General features: G+C 43.7%; 1 protein-coding gene, 1 long non-coding RNA gene and 1 other non-coding gene across 4 annotated transcripts in view; 1 reads left to right on the top strand and 2 right to left on the bottom strand.

Annotated features, from left to right (window-relative positions):
• Positions 1 to 1,457, bottom strand: part of LOC114893741 — an 8,352-nt gene extending 6,895 nt beyond the window's left edge. The window contains exons 1-2 of the long non-coding RNA XR_003793002.1: positions 1,339 to 1,457; positions 877 to 986 (exon numbers count right to left, since the gene is read on the bottom strand). This is a non-coding gene — a long non-coding RNA (uncharacterized LOC114893741). The remainder of the gene's footprint in view (positions 1 to 876; positions 987 to 1,338) is intronic.
• Positions 1,061 to 1,151, bottom strand: LOC114895086. Its single transcript, XR_003793399.1, has one exon. It is a non-coding gene; the product is annotated as a small nucleolar SNORD12/SNORD106 (small nucleolar RNA).
• Positions 1,458 to 1,663: 206 nt separating the features above from the next.
• The window catches only part of ZNFX1 (zinc finger NFX1-type containing 1), a 27,811-nt gene continuing 5,998 nt past the window's right edge, over positions 1,664 to 23,476 (top strand). Inside the window, exons 1-12 of one of the 2 annotated variants that reach the window (XM_029220579.1) lie at positions 1,664 to 2,100; positions 3,404 to 3,519; positions 4,090 to 4,204; positions 8,359 to 10,167; positions 14,108 to 14,239; positions 15,699 to 15,847; positions 16,431 to 16,580; positions 17,885 to 17,999; positions 19,281 to 19,531; positions 21,217 to 21,356; positions 22,366 to 22,520; positions 22,893 to 23,038. In XM_029220579.1, coding sequence (XP_029076412.1) covers positions 4,144 to 4,204; positions 8,359 to 10,167; positions 14,108 to 14,239; positions 15,699 to 15,847; positions 16,431 to 16,580; positions 17,885 to 17,999; positions 19,281 to 19,531; positions 21,217 to 21,356; positions 22,366 to 22,520; positions 22,893 to 23,038 — 3,108 coding nt within the window. In that variant the 5' untranslated portion in view covers positions 1,664 to 2,100; positions 3,404 to 3,519; positions 4,090 to 4,143. The remainder of the gene's footprint in view (positions 2,101 to 3,403; positions 3,520 to 4,089; positions 4,205 to 8,358; positions 10,168 to 14,107; positions 14,240 to 15,698; positions 15,848 to 16,430; positions 16,581 to 17,884; positions 18,000 to 19,280; positions 19,532 to 21,216; positions 21,357 to 22,365; positions 22,521 to 22,892; positions 23,039 to 23,476) is intronic. The other variant, XM_029220580.1, reaches the window with a different exon arrangement.

Genomic DNA, 23,476 nt, shown 5'->3' on the forward strand with positions numbered 1-23,476 from the left:
TTGGTTCATCTGTTTCTCTACCTTCAACTTCATGCAGTATTTCAGCACTTCTGTGTCCTGTTCTCGGCAATAAGATAGTAGCTAAGACAAATACCTCTGCCTTCTGTGCTTACATTTGACAGAGGCCAGCGTGGCTGGCAAGAATTGTGGGGAAATGGCTGGCTTTTACTTAGGTGACTGCAGGGTTTCGACTATGTGTTAGGATGTTACACTTTAATGCAAGATGTCATCACTTAAAACGCGACTTAATACTCTGGGACAGCAAGGTTTAAGGAACACTTCGTCCAAGAAGTCCCACCCTTAAAGTGCATTTCTGGACTCAGTTAAGGAGTTGGTAATTAAAGCAAATAGGCCAACAGAAACACATTTGGCTTTCCTTAAAAATGTCATCACACCTAAATGGGAAGGAAATCTGAAAAGAGGGGATATATGTATACATGTAACTGATTCACTTTGCTGTACAGCAGAAACTAACACAACATCGTAAAGCAACTCTACACCAATAAATTTTTTTAAGAAATGTCATCACATTATCCATCCACTTGGAAGCTTAAGTATAAAAGAAAGCTGTTTATTAAGAAACAAGTGAAGGAATGGCATCTGAAAATGTGCCTTAAAGAGCATTACAAAGACATTTAAAATTTAACACCTATTCATTTTCAAGAGATAATTCACTTATTTCACTTTGTAATAAGGTATGTTTTTGTGAATTATAATAAAACCAAGCACCCAGAACACCTCAAAGAAAACCTAGTAACTAAAATATGCTAATTGGCTGCCCTTAATCATCTTTTCTTTCCCTCCAAGCTGCCTAGCAAACTAAGAGGCTCCTCAGAGCATGCGTTTCTTACAATAGGCCAAAAGACAAATGCTTACTCCAGAGATCAGGAGATTGAAGGTTGTTCATGTCTACACGTGGTTTCCTTGAAGGCCCAGCAGGGACCCCTTCCTCCAAGATCCATTCTGTATGCTGTGATCGCGCAAACCTGCGAACCAACAAAGAAAGGTCGTCAAGCGCCATCTTCCCACAGTCAGAAGAGAACATGGAAGCGTTTTTGAGGCCGGTGTCTCAGAACTAACTGGCAAGTATTCAAAGACATCAGCATTGTCGATCTGACGGGGAAAAAAGTGAAGTCATCATTTACACCAGCCGAAGACTCCTCAGGCCCGAGCACAAGGCGCGGGCTTTTCCAGCTCTAACTGATCTCCCCAAAGGCGCTGAGGCCTATTTAGAGTCAGAGCAGAGGCAACCACGAGGAGAGGGGGCCACCGGTAGGGGCGACCGCACAAAAAAGGGAAAAAGAGGCACAGAGATCTCGAAGCGAGGTTTCCACTCACCACATACAGTAATAAACCCTGGCTGCCGGGATGGGACGACACGGGAAGAGAAACAGAGGAGCTAAGGCGAAGAACAGACAGCACCAAGGGCGGAAAAGAACAAGAAGCGCCAAAGCCTCCCTTATATAACCAGAGGGGGCTCACGCCTGCGCACTGGACCCGAGGCGCTTCCTCCCCGCCCCCCAAGCCGCGCCACGCGAGGCCCTCTGGGAAATGTAGTCGCCGCGCCGCCCAGGCGGAGGAGGCCTAATGGTTGTCAAGGCCACACTAGCCCCGCCCCTTCCCGGTGCACACGAGGCCAGCCGGGCTCGTCGGCCTCGCCGCCATGTCGCGCTTCACACGCACCAAGCTGTCCGCTGGGTCCCCGCTCCTTTGGGTACGGCTGAGGCCTGCAACGGCCTCGGGTGCCGTTAAGCCGCCCCCCGCAGTCCCCTCCCCTCAGCGGCGCCGGCCCAAGACCGCCTGCCCCGCCGCCGCGGGGAGCTGAGGCGACGCCCGCGGGTCCAACCGCCCCTGCCGGGCCTAAGGGCGGAGGCGCCGGCTGCGCCAGGGCCCGGCCCCCTCGCTCGCCGTCCCAGGCCCCCTCCTGCTCCCCTCCCTCCTCCTCTGGGCCGGCCCCTCGGCCTTCCCAGTGTCTGCGGGGAAAGGAAACCGAAAGTAAGCTGCGCCGGGCGGGGCCGCTGACCTGCTTGGGCCCGAGTCCGAGCACCAGTCGGCGGCGGCGGCGGCTTCGCTGGCAGAGAGAGGACGCGCTGGAGCCCGGTGAGCGACCCCCGCCCCGCGCCCCGGTCACGCATTTGCTCCCGCCCGCCGCGACCCCCGGCGCCCGCGCCGCCCCTCCACTGCCACTTTTGCCCCGACGCCCGCCTCAGCGCCCCCGCCACCTCCTCAGCCCCCGCGCCCCCATCACCCGCTTCAGCACCCGTCACCTTCTCAGCGCCCCCATCACCCACCTGAGCCCCTGATCCCTCTCCTCAGCGCCCCTCTTAGCCCCCTCAGCGCCTCCATCACCACCTCCGCCTCCAGCCTCATCACCTAGCTCTCTTCTGTCCCCCCATCTCCATCCTCATTTTCTGCCACAGCTCCCCCTTCATCTTCCAGCGTCCTCAGCTCCCATCATCACCTCATTCATCCCCATCCTCTACAACCACCCTCCGCACCTAGACTCCCCACTCCTGTTTCCAGGCCTTCATCACTTTAGCAAACAGCCCCCAGCTGAGCTCCGCCCCACCCTCTCCTTGAGGCCCCCAAACCTCTTCCACTGTCCCCCACCTCCCCAGCGGCTCCCCGCTTCAGCTTTGCCCTGGCACCTTCTTCACTGCCGCACACAGCCCTGGCTCTCCCTTGACCCTACAGTATCTCCATCAGGACCTGCTGGGCGCCTGGGTGACAGGGACTCCTCCATCCTTTCTTATACTCTCTCAGGACCCTGGAGACTTCCCCCTGAAACCCAGCTCTAACCTCTTTCATCCCATCCTGGTAATTAATATTCCTCTCTAATTTAACCACTACAGCAGCTTGACCATCACTGATTTTCTTCATCCTGCCCTTATAGGCCTTGATTCCCAAAGAAACCCGTTCGATTCTGCTTTTGTGGTAGCATTTCCTGTTCCTCTCTGCTCCTCCCTTTCCTTGCCTTTCTTTTTTCTTTTCTTGTTTCTTTTATCCCAGAAAATTTGTGAGTTTCTATTCAACAAGAGGAAGAAGGAATTTTTCTCTGAGCATTTTTTTCTAATTAGACAAACAAAAAACTCTCTAAATATTGAACCTGTGCCATGAGAGCTGGGTTTGAGAAGATGAGGGATGAGATTCACCAAAAATATTCCCAGCAGGAAGGAAAGGGACTCCTTTCTCTGATGAGGGTAAAAGCTATTCCTCATGTAATGCCAGATCTATTTACAGTTTCCAACTATGAATGTTTTAAAACTCAGTGAAAGGGACAGTCGAAAAAGTCCCTTTGCTGAGGACTCTCAGTTAGCCACTCTTTCCCTAGCCCCAGCCCACATGATGTGTATGAGTAGGATGGAGAAGTTTCCTTATAAGGGGCTTCCTCTTTCTCTTACAGGACTACTGTCGAAAACCATCAAGATAGAAGAAAGAGGAGAAGGAAAGAACTGCAGATATCTAGCTGTCCTGAGGAAACAGCATCCTGTAGATGCTAAGCCTCCTGGTTATTGAAACGTAATTTTTTTCTCTTGATTCAATAGAGCGGAGGACTTAATCAGTTTGGCTGTGTTCCAAAGAGTAGTATAGGGATAACTGCTCACTAATTATTTATGTACTATAGAGTACTGTAAGCTATAGAGTATTATATAGTATAAATGCTGGATGGAATGGTAAATACATGGTTTGGGGGTTAATAAAAATGTACTTCTTTCTGTCGTGGCAACAATATTTGTTTGCTTTATAGGAGAGGAAAGTGAAACCTAGCAACTGGTTAAGTATCTTGGCTAAAGGCATAAACCAAACAGGAGTTTTGAATGGGAATTGATGACACTCCCTTAACCCCAAGAAAGTACAAGGATAAAGGGAAGGGGGAATTTGATCCTAAATTGTGAATTTAGTGTTTTGTATCACAATTGAGCATTCGCAGAATTGAACACTTATGCACATGATTAAAATCTGTGTTTGACTCTTAATTAACGAATCATTAAGATGTAAAGGTAGAAAGGATTAGCTTGATACTATTTGGGTTTTTTTCCTGCTGGATGCTGTATTTCAAAAGGCACTGATAACTGTCAACCTGTGCAGACTTCCAGACAACTGAAAGTAACGTGAACGTGGAAGAAATCAGGTGACTCAGACATGGAGGACCGAAGACCTTGTCCGGAGGCCCGACCCAGGAATCCTCATATTAACCACAGAGGTGAGCAAGGGTTTCTACCTTCAGATGGTCCCAGACTGATGATGGTTCCACTTATGATTTTTTGACTTTGCAACATGGTCCAAAAGCAATATGCATTCAGTAGAAACCATACTTCAAATTTTGAATTTTGAACTTTTCCTGGGTAAGATACTGTCTTGTGATGTTGGGCAGCGGCAGTGAGCTGCAGCTCTCGGTCAGCCACTCTGTCCCAAGGGTAAACAGCTAATACACTTAAAACCATTCTGTACCCAGACAACCATCCTGTTCTTTCAGTACGTTATTCAGTAAATTACATGAGATATTCAACACTTTGTTATAAAATAAACTTTGTGTTAGATGAGTTTGCCCAACGGTAGGCTCATGTAAGTGTTCTGAGCACATGTTAAGGTAGGCTTTGCTAAGCTATGATGTTTGATAGATCAGGTGTATTAAATGCTTTTTCGACTTAATGTTTTCAAGCTACAGTGGGTTTATCGGGAAGTAACCCAGTTGTAAGTTGAAGAAAATCTGTAATGGGAAGGAAATTGAGTTACTTATGAATGAGCAGGCCCACCAAAATAGACTGCATCTCTCAAGTAAAGAATGGTTTATTCCTGGGAATTCCCAGATGGCCCAGTGGTTAGGACTTGATGCTTTCGCTGCCAAGGCCCAGGTTCAATCCCTGGTTGGGGAGCTAGGGTCCTGCAAGCCGCACAGCATGGCCCAAAAAAAAAAAAAAGAGAGAATGGTTTATTCCCTAGCTACAACATGAATGACTCAGACTAGATGACCGTCCCCTTTCCTTAAGAGAGCTTCTAAATGGGTGCAGTTCACTTTAGCAAAGGTAGTGTTGAGGTGTCAGAAATGGAAATAACTGTTTTGGTTTTTTTTTTAATATTTATTTATTTGGCTGCGCCAGGTCTTAGTTGCAGCACGTGGGATCTTGTTCCCTGACCGGGATCGAACCTGGGTCCCCTGCATTGGGAGCGCAGAGTCTTAGCCACTGGACCACCAGGGAAGTCCCCGGAAGTAACTGGTTTAGAGGAGCATTATCCAGTAGAAATAATGCAAGCCCAAAACTTAATTTTTAATTTTCTAGTAGCATCATTAAAAACAAAAAGAAACAGGTAATTACATTTTAAAAACTTAATATTAATATAATAAAATTTGGTATTTGTCTTATTTAAGCCAATATATCCAAATAATATTTTATTATAATTGAATATATTTTACTATTATAGTACTTTTCTTGGAGTTTTTTTTCTTTCCAGTTTTATTGAAATATAATTGACATACAGCACTGTGTAAGTTTAAGGTGTACAGCATAAAAACATGTATCATGAAATGATTACTGAAATAAGTTTAGTGAACATCTGTCATCTCATATAGATACAAAATTAAAGAAATAGAAAAAAATTTTTTCCTTGTGATGAGAATTCTTAGGATTTACTCTCTTAACAACTTTCCTATATAATATATAATGGTATTAATTACATTTATCATGTTGTACCTTATATCCCTAGTACTTATCTATCTTACAACTGGAAGTTTGTACCTTTTGACTCCTTCATCCATTTTCCCCTCCCCCAACTCCTTGCCTCGGGAAACCACAAATCTGATCTCCTTTTCTATGACTTTGTTTTTGAAGTATAATTGACCTACAACATTATGTTAGTTCCCGTTACACAACACAATGATTCAGTATTTCTATATATTTCAAAATAATCACAATAAGTCTAGTTATACAATCTGTTACCATACAAAGATATAACATAATTATTGACTATATGCCCCACACTGTACATTTCATACCCATGATGCATTTATTTTGCAACTGTAAGTTTGTACCTCTTAATTTGCCTCATCTATTTATCTTCTCCCCCTACCTCCCTCCCCTCTGGTAACCACCTATTTATTTTCTGTATCTATAACTCTGTTTCTGTTTTTTTGTGTTTGTTCATTTCTTTGGTTTTTTAGATTCCACATATAAGTAAAATCATACAGTACTTGTCTTTCTCTGTCTTATTTAGCGTAATGCCCTCTAGGTCCATCCATGTTGTTGCAGATGGTAAGATTTCATTCTCTTATGGATGAGTAGTATTCCGTTTTATATATATATGTATGTGTATATATATAGTGTGTGTGTGTTTGTGTACACCCCACACCTTCTTTATTCATTCCTCTGTTGATGGGCACTTAGGCTGCTTCTGTATCTTGGCTATTGTAAATAATGCCGCAATGAACCTAGGGGTGCACATACCTTTTCTAATTAGTGTTCATAGTACTTTAATAATATTTGTATTGACTCCCCCCAAATATTCAAATATTATAATTTTAAGATGTTATCAATATAAAAAATTTTAATGAGGTATTTAACATGTTTTGCTGTTAAGTCTTTAAAATTCCATGTGTCATTTTACACATCTTAATTCAGACTAGTCATGTTTAAGATGCTTAATAACTACACATAGCTAGTCACCGTGTATTTGATAGTACATGTCTAGAGTCCTAGGCACCAAAGCAAAGTTAGTTCTGAAAGCATCACTCTACTGTAGTGATTATTCTGTTTGCTCAGAACTTTCTAAAACGAAACTAAACTGAATGGATTCTTGCCTTTCCCTAAGTTTGCAACATGTCTTCTGAGTATCAGTCATGGAACGAATGAGGAAGAACTGTAGAACTTTATTTTATGAGCTATGTGAATGTTGAAAGGATGAGAAATGATACAATTTTCCATTCTTCCAAAACACTGAGTCTTCTAATCAGATCAGATTATTAAAAGTAGGACTTTCTTATGATGTCTTGGGAGTTTGAAAAGTAAATATAAAAGTAACAATTATAAAAATTTAAAGTTCAGTATTACAGTATTTATATTTTACCAAATTTTCCTTTATCTTGTCACATTAAAATTTTCTCGACAACGTACAAAACAAGGAAATGTACATTAGTGGATTTAGGATCTGATGGCATGAAATGGTACAATCATCTTGAATATGATGTGCATTTGAAACTTTCATAACATTTGTTATCATCCAGTCATGGCATACAGCCTTCTTTTGTTTGTTTGTTCTTAAAATCTCCCAAGTCATTCTGCTAAGTTGGGTCAGCTTTAGAATCAATTTTAGAGAAAAGGAAATTGAAACAAAAAGGGCTTGGGTATGTTGGCCAAGGTCACTTATGAAATGTGTGGCAGATCAAGGAAGACAAATTCAGCTTCAGCCACAGGATGATGTTAGCTTTCCTGTGTGTGCTGGGTATGTCTCCTCCCTTTCCCCACACCTCCTTGTGTGAGGCTTGGGAATAGGTAAGTACTAGGTCAATGAACTCGTGCTGCAGAAAGGAGGAAAAGTTAATTTTCATTTTTCAGTTTCCTGAATCACAGTTTGAGTTTCATTTCTCAGTTTCCTGAAATAGAACTTGAGTTTTATTTTTCAGTTTCCTTCACAATCTATTATTTGGCTCAAAAACATCTTGGTAAAGGAAGCCCTACCTTCCCCTTTGCCATCTGATGCTGAGGAAGGTTCAAAAAGCATTTCCCTTTATGGTTTTATCCCATTTGACGTCTCTGTTGCCTATGACCTAATTGTTTAGAGGCAGAACGAATGGCCCTAGAGATCAGTAGGGTATTCCCAATAAAAAATTATTAGTATTTCTGTTAGTAATTAACATTAATGAGAGCTTTTTATGTGTCAGGTAGTATACTAAGCATTTTATAAACATTTAATCTTTACAGCAACCCAGATGGTGAAGCTTAGAGAAATTATGCAACTTAGCCAAGGTTATACAGTAAGGAAGTACCTAGACCAAGGTTTGAACCAGGTCTGTTTAGCTGTGAAACTCATGCTCTCACTGTTGTTCGGCACTGCCAAGAGACTGAAAGCAATGAGATGACCTTTTTGAGCCTCTGAAATAATCCCAGCTTGTGAGGATTAAATGAGTAGTTATCCTCTATCATGTATTAGGCACTCAACAAATGTTTATTTTTTCTTTTGCACCCTTTGAGAAAACAGTATTTTTGTAATATATACAACAACCATTGTAAACTAGTTTATATTTATCACGACTTGGTCGGAAACCTTTTTTCTCTCCAGATAAAACCTAAGCTCCTTAGTTGTTTTGGAAAATGAAAGTATGTCCATATCATTGTGCTTACCCAAAATTCCCATTGTGTTTAGGGCCTATGGATGGAGAATTACCACCAAGAGCTAGAAATCAGGCCGATAATCCACCGGCCAGTGCTCTCAGAGGAGGAGCCAACCAGCCCGGAAGGCATCCTAGGGCCAACAACCATCCTGTTCCTCATCGGCAAAGAGAAGAGAGGTTTGGGGCAGTGGGCAGGAACCCACATCAGGGAAGGAGAAACCAGGAGGGGCATGCCAATGATGAACCTAGAGGCCAAAGACATGGTCAGGAAAATGACACCAGGCAGAGAAGTGGCAACCAGGAGGGAAGGAACCGCAGACCACCACGATCCGGTGAAAACTTTCAGCAGTGGCGGAACCCCCACCAAAAGCCTGCAGAACAGCCACAGCAGGTGAAGAAACTGGGCTACAAGTTCCTAGAAAGTCTTCTGCAGAAAGATCCCTCTGAGGTGGTCATCACACTTGCCACAAGTTTAGGACTGAAGGAGCTCTTGTCTCATTCTTTTATGAAGTCCAACTTCCTTGAGCTCATCTGCCAAGTTCTTCGGAAGGCTTGCAGTTCCAAAATGGACCGCCACAGCGTTCTCCATGTTCTGGGCATATTGAAGAATTCCACATTCCTCAAAGTCTGCTTGCCGGCTTATGTGGTAGGGATGAGCACTGAATCCATCCCCCATGTTCGAAACCAGTATCCAGAACACATTAGCAACATCATCTCCCTCCTCCAGGACCTTGTAAGTGTCTTCCCTGCCAGCTCTGTGCAGGAAACTTCCATGCTCATTTCTCTCCTGCCAGCTTCTCTTAATGCTTTGAGAGCCTCTGGTGTTGACATAGGAGAAGAGACAGAGAAGAACCTGGAAAAGGTCCAGACCATCATCGAACATCTGCAGGAAAAGAGACGAGAGGGCACTTTAAGAGTGGACACCTACACTCTCGTGCAGCCTGAGGCAGAAGACCATGTTGAGAGCTACCGGACCATGCCCATTTACCCCACTTACAATGAAGTGCACTTGGATGAGAGGCCATTCCTTCGCCCCAACATCATTTCTGGAAAATACGACAGCACTGCTATCTATCTGGATACCCACTTCCGACTCCTGCGAGAGGATTTTGTCAGACCCCTGCGGGAGGGCATTTTGGAACTTCTCCAAAGCTTTGAAGACCAAGGCCTGAGGAAGAGAAAGTTTGATGACATCCGAATCTACTTTGATACCAGGATTATCACCCCCGTGTGTTCGTCAACAGGCATTGTCTACAAGGTGCAATTTGACACAAAACCACTGAAGTTTGTTCGCTGGCAGAACTCCAAGCGATTGCTCTATGGGTCCTTGGTGTGCATGTCCAAGGACAACTTTGAGACGTTTCTTTTTGCCACCGTGTCTAATCGGGAGCAGGAAGATCTCTGCCGAGGAATTGTCCAGCTCTGCTTCAATGAGCAGAGCCAACAGCTGCTAACAGATGTCCAGCCCTCTGACTCTTTCCTCATGGTGGAGACAACTGCATACTTTGAGGCCTATAGGCACGTCCTGGAAGGACTCCAGGAAGTCCAAGAGGAAGACGTCCCCTTCCAGAGGAACATCGTGGAATGTGACTCTTATGTGAAGGAGCCAAGGTACTTGCTAATGGGGGGCAGATATGATTTCACTCCCTTAATAAAGAATCCCTCTGCCACTGGGGAATCTCTGAGGAATACTGAGGGCTTGAGACATTCCAGAGTTAATGTCTTAGACCCCAGCCAGTGGCCCTCAAAAGAAACCCTGAAGCTCGATGACTCCCAGATGGAAGCCTTGCAGTTTGCTCTCACAAGAGAACTGGCTATTATTCAAGGACCTCCTGGAACAGGTAAGAGAAAATTTTTCAGAGCACATGACATCTGCCCTATGAGATAGGCAAGGGAGGCTTGACTCTAGGTTTCTGGAATGTCTCAGTTTAAAACATTCCCCTGAAATGGGCATTGAACTTGTTGAAAAAGCAGCTTCTCATAGTGATTTTCCAGTGAGGATCCATTGGTATGCGTAGTAAGACTGCTGAGGGGTCAGACTTAGGGAGATGCATTACTTCTGCTCCGTTGCAGGCTGTATTAATTTGCTTGATCTTATATAAATTTAAGTAAAGTAATATCAGGTATATAATAGCACTGGACACCAAATACTGCTGTATATGATTTGCATCTGTTAACTCATTGCAACTCTGTGAGGTAGAAACCATTCCATTTTACAGATGAAAAAAACTAAGGCAAAGACAGGTTGAATAATATGTTGAAGCTCACACAGATGACAAGTGACAGACCTAAGACTAGAACTCAGGCAGTCTAGAAGCCAGCTCCTGGCTTCTCTCTCTCTTCTCTTGGAAATATACCTCCCTACATCTTCCTCCCTGTGTGCCACTCTCTAATCCTCCTCTGAGATGATAGCTGCTATTAGCAGTTTGACATGTGTCTTTTGAGATGTTTTCCAAAGTTAAAACTGATATATCTTTGTGTCTTTATGGGTATTTATATGTTTACATAGCACACTTTTCCTATTTTTTAAATAACAAAAACAAGATTATGCTCTATATATTGGCCTACAGCTTATATATATGTATATAACATGTACAGATATTTTTACATTCTTTACACTACAGTCACATTTAGAAATATACCTCACTCTTTTTTACCATGCCTGCATTCATGGCATGAATGCACCAAGATTTTTTTTTTTTGGTTTCATAGACAGTGCTTAATAAGTATTCATAATCTGTATCTGTGTGTGTTTATCTCTGAGTACTCTGCTTATTATTTCTGTAGTTTTTTTCCTAATGTGGGAATTCACATTAATAGTTAGGGTAGGTACTGCTAAATTACCCTCCCAAAAGAATATTTAAAAAATAAAAAACAAAACAGGAAGAGGTTCTTTAAAAATGACGATAAAAGAATGGCAACTCATGATAAAAAATTAATGTAACAAAATGCAAAGTTCTTTCTGATAAGAAACACCCATATGATGGGAAAATCTGCATAATTAAAGTGATGCTTTCAGGGCTTTAGAAGAAGAAAAAGGATGTACCAGTTTGTACTGCCACCGAGAATGAATTAGTGTTCCCATTTCCTTATATACTTTCCAGCATTGTTGTATGTTATCAATGTTTGCTCATCAGCAGTTTTTGCTGATCTGAGAGGTTAGAGTTTTTGGCTCATTATTAATTTTAACTTTATGTTTTAATAAAAAATGGTTCAAATATTTTAAAAATTCCACGTCTCTCTCCTCCCACCATCCCACTCAGTTCCTTTATCTAAAGCAATGTTATAGTCTTCCTGTTTATCCTTCCCGAGATAGTCTATGAATATTCAAGCAAATGCATACTTATATTTATTTCCCCCCACTTTTTTTTGACACTATGCTAGAAAACACTTTGCATGTGTTTTGCTTTGCTCACTTATAAAATACATTGGTGATCCTTTCATACTGGTGCATAAGTATTATCTCACTCCTGTTTGTGGCTGCATAATATTCCATTGTATAGATAGCTCATAATCTCTTTAACCAGTTCCCTATGGAAAGATTTACTGATACAAACAATAGGTCAGTGAATAACCTTGTTTGTGAGTCATTTCACACAGAAGCAGAGTATATCCAGGAGAGAAATCCCTAACTGAATCAAAGAATATGTGAATTAGTAATTTTAATAGATAGTGCCAAATTGTCCTCTGGAATGTATATCACAGTGGTTAATTTGTATTTCTTTAATCAAGAGTGAGATTAAATATCCTTTCTTGTCTTTATTAGCTATCTATATAACTGTTTCTGTAGATTGCCTTTTCGTATTTGCCAGATTTCTGTTGAATGGTTTCTTTTTCTTACTGATTTATAGAAGTTGTTTGTATTTTCAAAATATGCATGTTGCAACTAATTTCCCCTAATGTTATCATTTGACTTGAAACTCTTTAGCTCCAAGTATAGTAATATAATCATTTCATGCTAGGTTGACACACACACACACACACACACACACACACACACACACACACAGCTACTAAGAAACAGCCTACCTGTGAGTTTGAGAGGGATGTGACAAAGGGGGTCATTTTTGAGGTGGAAATCCCGAAAAGTATCCATTCTAAGGGGAAGGAAGCAGTAGGAGAGGATGGGGTAAATATTGAATTATAAAGATTTTCTTTGCTCCGAAGGACTCCTTAGCCATCCAGTCCTCCAAATTAGAAACATAGGAGTTATCCTTTTCTGTTCCTCACCCCAGCCAAACCATTATCAAGTTCCAATCAAGTTTATCTCTGAAACTTCTCCCCAATCTGCGTAATTATCTCAACTGCTGGAGCCAGACCTTGTCCTCACTCACTGGAAGATGTCAGGAACCTCCCAACCAGTCCATCCCTATTCCCCCTTGCCCGCTCTTACTCAGTTATCACTTTCCCAGGGAAGCCTCTTCTAATCTCATTGAGTAGGCCAGAATCCCAATTATTTGTTTTCTTGGTACCATGTATTTCTCATTTCCCACATTTGTGATTTTTACATTTGTTTGTGTGATTATCTTTCTCTTCTGCAAGTCTGTCAGGTCCAGGAAGATAAGAACCATGGCTATTTTGCTCACCATTGTATTTCTTGCACCTAACCCAGTGTCTAACACCTGTTTGGCACTCAATACATATTATTTGAAGAAAAAAAAGGAAGCAAGAAATTGTTATTTATCTATACTGAAAAGTATTCAGCTGTACTGAAATGTTTATTTTCTCGTATTGCTCACTCAACATTGAGTATTTTTTAGGACAGTGGCTACCTTCTCAGCTTGACACAATGTAAGAATTTAGCTGTTTGTAAACAATTAATTATTGACCATTTACTAATGAGCCCATAACTCTAACTCCGATGTTGATTTCTGTGAGTTTTTCACTCCTATCACAAAGGCAAGTCTACTGTGGTATATTAAAAGCATTTCTAGGGCTTCCCTGGTGGCGCAGTGGTTAAGAATCCACCTGCCAATGCAGGGGACATGGGTTCGAGCCCTGGTCCGGGAAGATCCCGCATGCCGCGGAGCAACTAAGCCTGTGTGCCACAACTACTGAGCCTGCGCTCTAGAGCCCGCGAGCCAGAACTACTGAGCCCACATGCCACAACTACTGAAGCCCGTGTGCCTAGAGCCCGTGCTCTGCAGTAAGAGAAGCCCTACAATGAGAAGCCTGTGCACCACAACAAAGAGTAGCCCCCACTCACCACAACTAGAGAAAGCCCGCGTTCAGCAACGAAGACCCAACACAGCCAAAAATAAATAAAATAAATAAATTTATTTTTAAAAAAAAGCATTTCTAAAAAATTTGCCATGTGAGATTGGAAACAATGTATATGTCCATCAACAGAAAACTGGCTAAAAAAATGCCTTACAGCTCTGAAAAATGAAAAGAGGATTCTTTTTATGTACTGATAGAGAACTATATTAAGTGAAAAAAGCAGGATGTAGAACAGTGAAAATAGTCTGCTACTGTTTGTATTTTAAAAAGGAAGGGGGAAGGCTAGAAAAAGACTGTATATTCGTTTTTGTTTGTGCATAGAATGACTACCTCTGGAAAGTTACACAAGAAACTAGTAACGCTGGTTGCTTCCAAGAGGAACTAGGTGGCTGGGGGCAGAAGACTGAGGAGGACATAACACACCCATTTGCGCTTTAGGATTTTAAACCATCTCAATATATTACCTTAAATTTTTAAATAATAATAATAATTTGCTGTACATAATTACTCCTTTTAGAAAGTCTCTAAGTTTTTTAACTCTCCTTTTTCCTTGTTTTTTAGGCAAAACCTATGTGGGTCTAAAAATTGTTCAGGCCCTTCTAACCAACGAGGCTGTTTGGCAAATTAGCCTCCAGAAGTTCCCCATCTTGGTTGTGTGTTATACTAATCATGCTTTGGACCAGTTTCTGGAAGGTAATATCTGTAGGCAAAATTGTTCTCTGTTGGGAGTTCCCTGGTGGCCTAGTGGTTAGGATTCTGGGCTTTCACTGCTGTGGCCCGGGTTCAGTCCCTGGTCAGGGAACTGAGATCCTGCAGGCTGTGCAGTGTGGCCAAAAAAAAAGTTCTCTATTAAGACATTTGTAGTTGAACCATCAGCAAGTTCAGTAGCTTTCTATTGCTCTTTGGATAAAGTCCACAGCCTGAAAGGCTGTGTGTGGTTTGCTCCAGCTTAATTCTGAACCTCATCTCCTCCCTCTTCCCTTGTTCTCTCTAACTCCAGCAACCCTGACTGTCTACAGTTTCTTGACTTCCTCCAGCTTCTCCCTTGGCCCATGCTGTTCCCTCTGCCTAGCATGTACTTTTTCTTTCTCCCGCTGTCTCCATCTTGATGCATCCAGCCTGGATGACTCCAGCTGATTCCTCAGGTCTCACTTCATGTGGACTTGCCCTCTTGGCCCCAGACAAGGTTAAGACTCCTTTTGTATTTTTTCCTTCAAATACTTAATTAGCATATATGTACCAGTTTATTTGTATGTGTCTCTACCCTAGACTATAAACACTAAGTGGATTGGTCCTGTTTCTTGCTATATTTACAGATCCTGGCACATACTAGACACTCAAACAATACTAATTGCATAAATGAATGAATAAGTATTTGTTTTTCCTCTGGAAAATAATGCTTAGACTATTATTTTCCACTCTTTCATATCCTCCTTTCACCTAGATTAAATCTTCCTTATTCCTAGAGTATCAGTTTAAATTAGATCCTTAAAAATTAGATCTCTACCCCACCCAAGCTAGTTAAGGTCCCCTGTTATACACTTTTAGCATGTATTTATAGTATTAAGTTTTATTATGATAAAATGTTTAATATGTATCTTCTCTGGTAGACTGTGAGACATGAGAACAAATGAGGAACTGAGCCTGTGTTTTGACCACTGTATCTTCAGAAACGAACACATGCCCGGCACAAAGTAAGCAATTAGTAAATATCTGCCGAGTGAACAACAGAGAGCGTTTACTGATGCTTACTTTGGGCCAGGCCCTCCCTAGGAGCCATAAGGATACTCTCTCGTTTATCCAGACTATAGCCCTATAAGGAAAGTATTACTGTCTTCAAATCACAGACAAAGAAACTGAGGCTCAACTTAAGTAACCTGCCCCAGGTTACATAGCAGTAAGTGTGCAGACAAGACTTGGGTCCCCAAGTGTCTGATTCTAAAGCCTGTGCTCTTAAGCACCACACTTTACTGCTCTGCAGGTCACATCATCTCTGGGGCCTTCTTGTTCACTGGTGGGGTAAGTTCCCTGTAAGTACCAGTTTGTACCCTAAGGGACCGGCTGCAGCAACATCCCAAACACATACAGCTCTCACCTGAGAGAATCCAGCATAGCTCCTCTTAACTCTGCCATGCTCTGCTTTGCTCCACAGGCATCTATAAGTGTCAAAAGACCAGCATTGTGCGGGTAGGTGGAAGGAGCAACAGTGAAATCCTGAAGCAGTTCACCCTGAGGGAGCTGAGGAACAAGCGGGAATTCCGCCGCAACCTCCCCATGCACCTCCGAAGGGCCTACATGAGTGTAAGTCCCAGCTTTGGAGATCTGAGGTAGCTCAAGGGAGAACTAACCAAGATAGCAGTGGCTTTCTGGGTAGGCAGTCCAGGGGAGATAGGGAGGCTCCACAAAGCTGTGAAGGACCCTGGTTCCTTCCAGCATTCCATTCGGGTAATCCTACGGTGTGATCTTTGCCCTCATAATCCAAGATGGGGAAAGGACAGAAAAGGGCACACCACCCCTCCCAGCCCCTGCCAGGGCCTTAAAGCTACTTCCCCAAAACCACGCATAGCACTTTTACTTACAGCCTGTTGACCAGGTAAGTATCATCTTCTAGCTGGGCAGCATTGTGCCCAACCAAAACTTTGAGTTCTTATTACTAAGGAAAAAAGAGAGAGGTCTCTACCACAGTATATTTGGCCTGCTTTTCTGTTGTATTATTTGTTTCCTTTTCTTACTAGTTGGTAGGAGGTTTTTAGACATTTTAGATATTAATTCTTTGGTTAAAGACTGGCTGTTCCTGTGTTAGCTTTGTTTTCCCTTAAGGCAGAGACTGAGTTTGGGACATGACGATACTTCTTCATCATTTCTTTCCCTCTGTTCTTGATAGATCATGACACAAATGAAAGAGTCAGAGCAAGAGCTGCATGAAGGGGCCCAGACCCTGGAGTGCACCATGCGTGGCGTACTACGGGAACAGCATCTGGAGAAGTACATCTCCCTCCAACACTGGAAAAGCCTGATGAATGGACCAATACAGGTAGGGGTCATCTTGTGGGGCACAAGCATCTCTCTTGTCCCCATATTTGGCAGCAGAAGTAGAAGTCCAAAGCATTAGCTATAATCTGCTAAGGTGCTGCTGTGATGTGAAAAGTTCCTTTTCGTGAGAAAAGGCAGCTGAATATACTAGTCAGAAACAAGACTCTGGAGCCAGTCTGCTGGATGTGAATACTGATTTTGCTCTAGGCAAGTTACTTAATTTTCTTGTTCCTGTTTCCTCTTTTATAAAGTGGGGATAGGGACTTGCCTTGAGGTCCAGTGGTTAAGACTCCAGGCTTCCACTGCAGGGGACACGGGCTCCATTCCTGGTCGGGGAACTAAGATCCTGCAAGCCGTGAGGCGTGGCAAAAAAAAAAAAAAAAAAAGTGCGGCTAATAACATTAAGTTGAACCCCGTGAAATTGCCAATATTTTTAAATTTAACTTGCAAAAATGGCAGTTTCTTACAGATCAACTTAATTCTTATAGGATTGTTATTGAATAAACAAGTCAATATCTGTAAACCTCTTGATTTAATAAGTGTGCTCTAAGTGCTTGTTAAATTAAACAAAATCATAACGAGGCAACCTAGCACATATAGAGGGTCTGGGACTTGACAGACTGGTCACACAGACTTGTGACTTGAGCCAGTGTGATCCTCAGGTCCCTCAGCAGTCAAGCAGGAATAATAATAATGCCTGCCTTCAAAGGATATTATAAGAAGTATCTGCTATCTGTATTTTTTTTTTCTTTGTTGGCTGTACTGCGCGGCATGCAGGGATCTTAGTTCCCCAACCAGGGATCAAACCCGTGCCCCCTGAAGTGGAAGCACAGAGTCTAAACCACTGGACCACCAGGGAAGTACCTGACACGATCTCTGTAAAGTGGTTGGCTGGGAATCCAGTGAGATGGTAGCTCTACTATCAATGGGTTGGTGATTTCCAGGATTTCAAGCCCCAAAGCCTAAAAGGGTCAGTCAGAGTCCTGTAAAGGACTGAAGCAGGCTAGATGTGAGGCGTTGGGAAGTAGCAAGGACTGAGGCAAACTGGGAAAGGGGTGGCAGCAGCGCACTTCAGCCATTTGTTGCCATTTAGGAATGCAGGCTCATTGCTCCCATAGCTCCTGATTTTTTCAAAAGAGGCGGGACATTTTTGTTTTTAAATCTATGCAAGTCATATTAAATGATCCAGTTGCCCAAACGTTGCATTTTTAAGAGAATTTTAAGGGAATTACCTCTTGATCCTTTGAGAAGACCTTTCCTCATGCTAGTTGTCATAATTCTCATGACTAATAATTCTTTCCTCAGAATAGCGAATGGGTTTGCTTCCAGGGCTGGAAGCATTCCATGATGCTGGAGTGGCTGGGTCTAGGTGTTGGTTCTTTCACCCAAAGTGTTGCTCCAGCAGGACCTGAAAATACAGGTAAGAGGTGCATGTCTACCTAGAATCACATCTTAAGGTGGAATATGGTAAAGACTAGAAGAGCAGGACTTAAAAGTAAAGAGCTATAATCAATCAGAAAAAGACAAATAATAGCTTAATAGGAAAACAGATAAAAGACTTTTAATAAGCACATCACAAAATAAATCCTCATGGTCAATAAACATGAAAAGTGCTCATTAGAAATGAGAGGAATTAAAACTACAATGATATACTATTACACACCTGCTAGATTGGCAAAAATTAAAATGTTTGATATAATCCCACATTGAAAGAATGTGGAGCAGTGGAAACTCTGTTATGAGGCTAATGGCGATATTAATTGGCAAAACCACTTTATGATAATAGAAAGGCAGAAGGAACTCAAATACCCATCCACATTTGTACACCAGATGGATAAATTACAATCTATTCAGATAATGGATACAACTGTGAAAAGGATTGAATTACAGCATATACAGCAATATGTATGACTCAAAAACATGCTTGGGCTTCCCTGGAGGCGCAGTGGTTGAGAGTCCACCTGCCGATGCAGGAGACATGGGTTCGTGCCCCGGTCCGGGAAGATCCCACATGCCGCGGAGCGGCTGGGCCCGTGAGCCATGGCTGCTGAGCCTGCGCGTCCGGAGCCTGTGCTCCGCAACGGGAGAGGCCACAACAGTGAGAGGCCCGCATACCGCAAAAAAAAAAAAAAAACAAAAAAACCATGCTGAATGAAAAAAGCAAGTTATAGGAAAATATTGATATATACAGTATGATTTCATTTATATAGAGCTCAGAAAAGTCAAAACTAGATGATGGTTGTTGTTTGAAGATATATATATATTATATATGTGGTAAAGTTAAAAGGGAGGAATGACTAATATAGAATTCAGGTTAGTAGAGCCCACAAGGGTCTTCAAAGAAATTGGTAACTTTCTGCTTCTTAAGTTGGGTGGAAGGTACTTGGATGTTCATTTTACATACTTTTATAATCCTTTAAGTTGCACATTTACGTTGTATACTTTCCTTTGTTTATGTATTTGACATAAGTAAAACGTTCCTTAAAAAGGCATACATTCATGTGATTTTTTAAATGTAACAAAAATATATGCAAGGAAACCTAAGTCTCTCTCCCCTCTCATTCCTCCCATTTCCCTACCCAAAGGTAACCACTTAAACCCCTTAAGAATGTCTTCATGCATCTAAGCTCTTATAGGTACCCTTTTTCATCCTTTGGCTTCAAGAGTCTCCATCCCTGTCCTGACTGCTTTCCTCTCTTAGCCAAGGCAGAAGGGGAGGAGGAGGAGGAAGAAGGGGAAGAGGAGGGTTCGCTGATTGAGATCGCAGAGGAGGCTGAACTGATTCAAGCAGACCGGATGATTGAGGAGGAAGAGGTGGTGAGGCCCCGGCGACGGAAGAAGGAAGAGAATGGGGCAGTACAGGAGTTGGCTAAAGTGCTTCTGGCCATGAGGCTAGACAACCATGGCCCCGGGACAGCAGCCGGGCAGGAGCAGGCTGCAGGAGAGTGGGAGGTAAGCTCACTTCCTCGTAGCCCCTGCAAGTCCTAACAGAGTAGGAAATGGGAGTTCAGTTATTATTGCCAGGTGGGTGTGGGTAACTCTCCTAACAGGCCTGAGAGCATCTGTTCTGACCAGAACCGCAGCCCCTGATTTTCACTCACTTCTGTTGCACTGTATTCACTTCATCCTCATAATTAGCTTAATTTACCCTTTTACAACCTAATCCTAGTATAAGATAGGTCTAAGGCTTCCCTGGTGGCGCAGTGGCTGAGAGTCCGCCTGCCGATGCAGGGGACACGGGTTCGTGCCCCGGTCCGGGAAGATCCCACATGCCGCGGAGCGGCTGGGCCCGTGAGCCATGGCCGCAGAGCCTGTGTGTCTGGAGCCTGTGCTCCGCAAAGTGAGAGACCACAGCAGTGAGAGGCCCGCGTACTGCAGAAAAAAAAAAAAAAAGTTAGGTCCAGTTTCCAAGAGTATAAAAATTATGGCCTTTTAGAGGGGCCCTGGCAAGAAATGCTAACTTAGAAAGACAGGAAGTAGGTAGCCAAGTGCTTCTCTTGAACTTTTAGAGAAGCGCAGCACATATGAGTCAGATCAGACACTTACGGTCTCAGTGCTTGGTGCTTTCATGGATATTCTCTTGTCAACTACAAACAAGTCTGTGCATTAAGATTTTAGAGGATTCAAGTAAAACAGAATGAAGTAAGCTATGTAGACTGGATGGAATATTTATCCTTCAATCACTCTGAAATTTGATATTTCTCTTAGAGCCAGAATAGTATAAATGCCCAGACTTTCTGTCTGCTCCTTCCTTTGGTAGAACCCAGTGGTCCTCAGAATTTACCGCGTCTTACTCTGACAATAGAACACTGAACCCCACTGATGATTTAAGGGATTTTAAGGGCAGCTTTGAATGCAGCTTTCTCCAGTCTGCTGGCTTTGAATCGGATCTCCTAGTTCAGTTCAACATCTCTATGCGAGGGAAAGAATCATGAGCCCAATACTTGGAAGCATGGATTGGGCATCTCTGCCATCTGGCCTCTGGAGGAGTTGAATTGTTTGGTTTTGAAGCGGAGGGGGGTCCATAGTATTGTGACATCTATCTGGCATGCCAGTCCTTCTAAAGGCTCATGCAGAGCCAGGGGGGAGCACTTTCTCCAAGATGGTGCCTTTTACCCACTTGTTAAAGGTACTGTCTTGATATAACGGCATTAAGACCATCTTAGCAGGACCTGTATGGCATTTAACGAGAGAGACGCACCTCCACTACTGTCATGACATACGTTTTAGGAATGAGAAGCAGACTGTGGTCAAAGATGTTCAGTAATGACTAGTGCCAGCACTCTTCTAAAGTGCTTTCCATGTATTTACTCCTTCAGTCAATCCAGCAACTCTGTGAAGAGGTACTGTTGTTATTCCCATTTTATAGAAGGGGATGCTGAGGCACATAGAGGTTCAGGTTCAGTAACTTACTCTAGGTCCCGCAACATATAAGAGGTAGATGGGACTTTGAACCCAGACAAACTGGCTCCAGAGCCCTCGTTTAGCAACGAACTATCTGTTGGGAGAGTGTGAGACACTTAGAGAAGTTCATCAGAGATGACAGCTCCTTTTTTAAATGTGCTCTAGCCCCCGCCTCGGGCTTAGAACCAGGCCCACCTCTACTCAGTGACTCTGACTGGTATTGATATCCACAGACCCAGCGCAGCCAGAAAAAGAAAATGAAGAAGAAGGTGAAGGTTGAACTTCGCAAGCTGAACACCATGACTGAGGCCGAGGCCAATGAAATCCAGGATGTTTGGCAGCTGGACCTGAATTCTCGCTGGCAGCTTTATAGGTACTGTGCCCACCCCACCCCCACCTATCCCCAGCCCGCCCATGTAATTTCCCCAGGGGGTTCCTTTCCTGTTCCTAGAATATAAGCTCTTCAGATCTTCAATATTAGTGTTAACCGACGATTGATTGAGCACCCCACTGAGCTGAGTGCTAGATGCAGCCATGGGATAGAATAGACACGCTTGGTTCTACCCTCACAGGGTTTAGAGGCTATCCAGGAAGACAAATCAGTTAGTTCCACAAATAAAAAGTTACAAATAGGCATCAACACCAAGGCAGAAAAGAGCAAGGAGTGCTAAGAATATTAACATGGGAGCTGATCTGATCTGAGATATCCAGGAAAGTGGCATTGGCGGCAGGATCTCTAAGATGAGTGGGCATTAATAAGGCCAGTTGGGAAGGGGGAGTAGATGAGCTTGCAGGGACCACACGGGTGTAAAGGCCTCGAGGGGGGAGGGAGCATATTTGAGAAATTGAAAGAAGGCAGCCAGCATGGCTGTGTCTCAGACAAATAGAAAGTGAGGTCAGAGAGGTGGGCAGGGGCCAGACTGTGCAGGGCCTCTTAGGGCTGAAGAGAACCACTGGAAGGTTTTACAGCAGAGTGGTGACATGATCTGTTTTACTTGTGGAGAGTTACAAGTAATTCTCCACAATTACAAGTAATTGTGAGGGGAGGAGTGGGGACTCGGGCAGGAATGGAGTAGGGACAGTTTGTGAGAAATTCTTCCTGAAGCTTTTAAAGTCCCTTGCTCTTGTCCAGTAGTTAACCTCTGTTCTTTATCCCCCTCCTTCCTTAGCTCCTGACCACTTATATACATCTCCCTGCACATCATTTTGTTGGCCATTTTGGACTCTCAGGTGCCTGCACATCTGGGTCTCTCCTTTCTCTGTGGCTTGTAACTTCCTCTAGGGTGTAGGTTCCACTTCATGCACAGGGCACACTGAAGGGGCTTCCTCCACCTTCTCAAAAAGTACATGGCTTCCTCTCCCTGGTTCTTCACATTCTCCAGGCTGTGGCTACAGACGTACCAGGCTGACACCCGCCGAAAGATCCTCAGCTATGAACGTCAGTACCGCACATCAGCAGAGAGAATGGCTGAGCTGAGACTCCAGGAAGACCTGCACATCCTGAAAGATGCCCAAGTTGTAGGAATGACAACAACAGGTAAGAAAGCATAGAGTTCACTACTGTTGCCAATGCCTATCAGATTATCTAGGACAGGTAAAGAGAAACTTCTTTAGTAGGTTAGAGGAAAATACCATGAAAAGCTATTGAAAGCAAGCTGTGTTTAGGGTTCTCTTGGTGAAATTCACCCACTTGCTTCTACTGCATTTAGAACCTCAACAGTGACAACATGGGGATGATGCTCTGGAGACCACCCAGCAGCACTCATTCTCATCCAGTGGTCACCGTGGCCCTGGGTGAATGTGAGGACTCAGTTGTAACAGACCCAGGCTCAGGGGTCACCAATCCAGAAGCCCAGTGGCACAGCGAGTCCAGTACATCCGCTCAGAGAACTCTCTTTGTTCTCTTGAGGTGCTGCCAAATATCGCCAGATCCTGCAGAAGGTGGAGCCTCGGATCGTCATCCTGGAAGAGGCTGCTGAAGTCCTTGAGGCCCACACCATTGCCACCCTGAGCAAAGCTTGCCAGCACCTCATTCTGATTGGGGACCACCAGCAGGTAGGCCAGGGGCCCCTGGAAGATGGGCTGGCTCTCTGCAGGAGTGGAATCAGGAATCAGACAGGAAGACCCTGGTCTCTGCTTTACCAGTCCTCAAGCTTATTAGTGGCTGTCTGTGACACCTCTTTTCCTCACCTCCCATGTTCAATCTAAGAGCAGGTGCTCTTAGATGTGGGGCATGTTTCAGAGGTAGCATTATCCATTTCATGTTCCCTTTGCTACTTTTTTTTTTTTTTTTTGGCGGTACGTGGGCCTCTCACTGTTGTGGCCTCTCCCTTTGCAGAGCACAGGCTCCAGACGCACAGGCTCAGCGGCCATGGCTCACGGGCCCAGCCGCTCCGTGGCGTGTGGGATCTTCCCAGACCGGGGCACGAACCCGTGTCCCCTGCATCGGCAGGCGGACTCTCAGCCACTGCGCCACCAGGGAAGCCCCCCCCT

The sequence above is a fragment of the Monodon monoceros genome, unplaced genomic scaffold (genome assembly GCF_005190385.1).
Source record: "Monodon monoceros isolate NGI ecotype Baffin Bay Population unplaced genomic scaffold, NGI_Narwhal_1 Super_Scaffold_13, whole genome shotgun sequence".
Classification (NCBI taxonomy): domain Eukaryota; kingdom Metazoa; phylum Chordata; class Mammalia; order Artiodactyla; family Monodontidae; genus Monodon; species Monodon monoceros.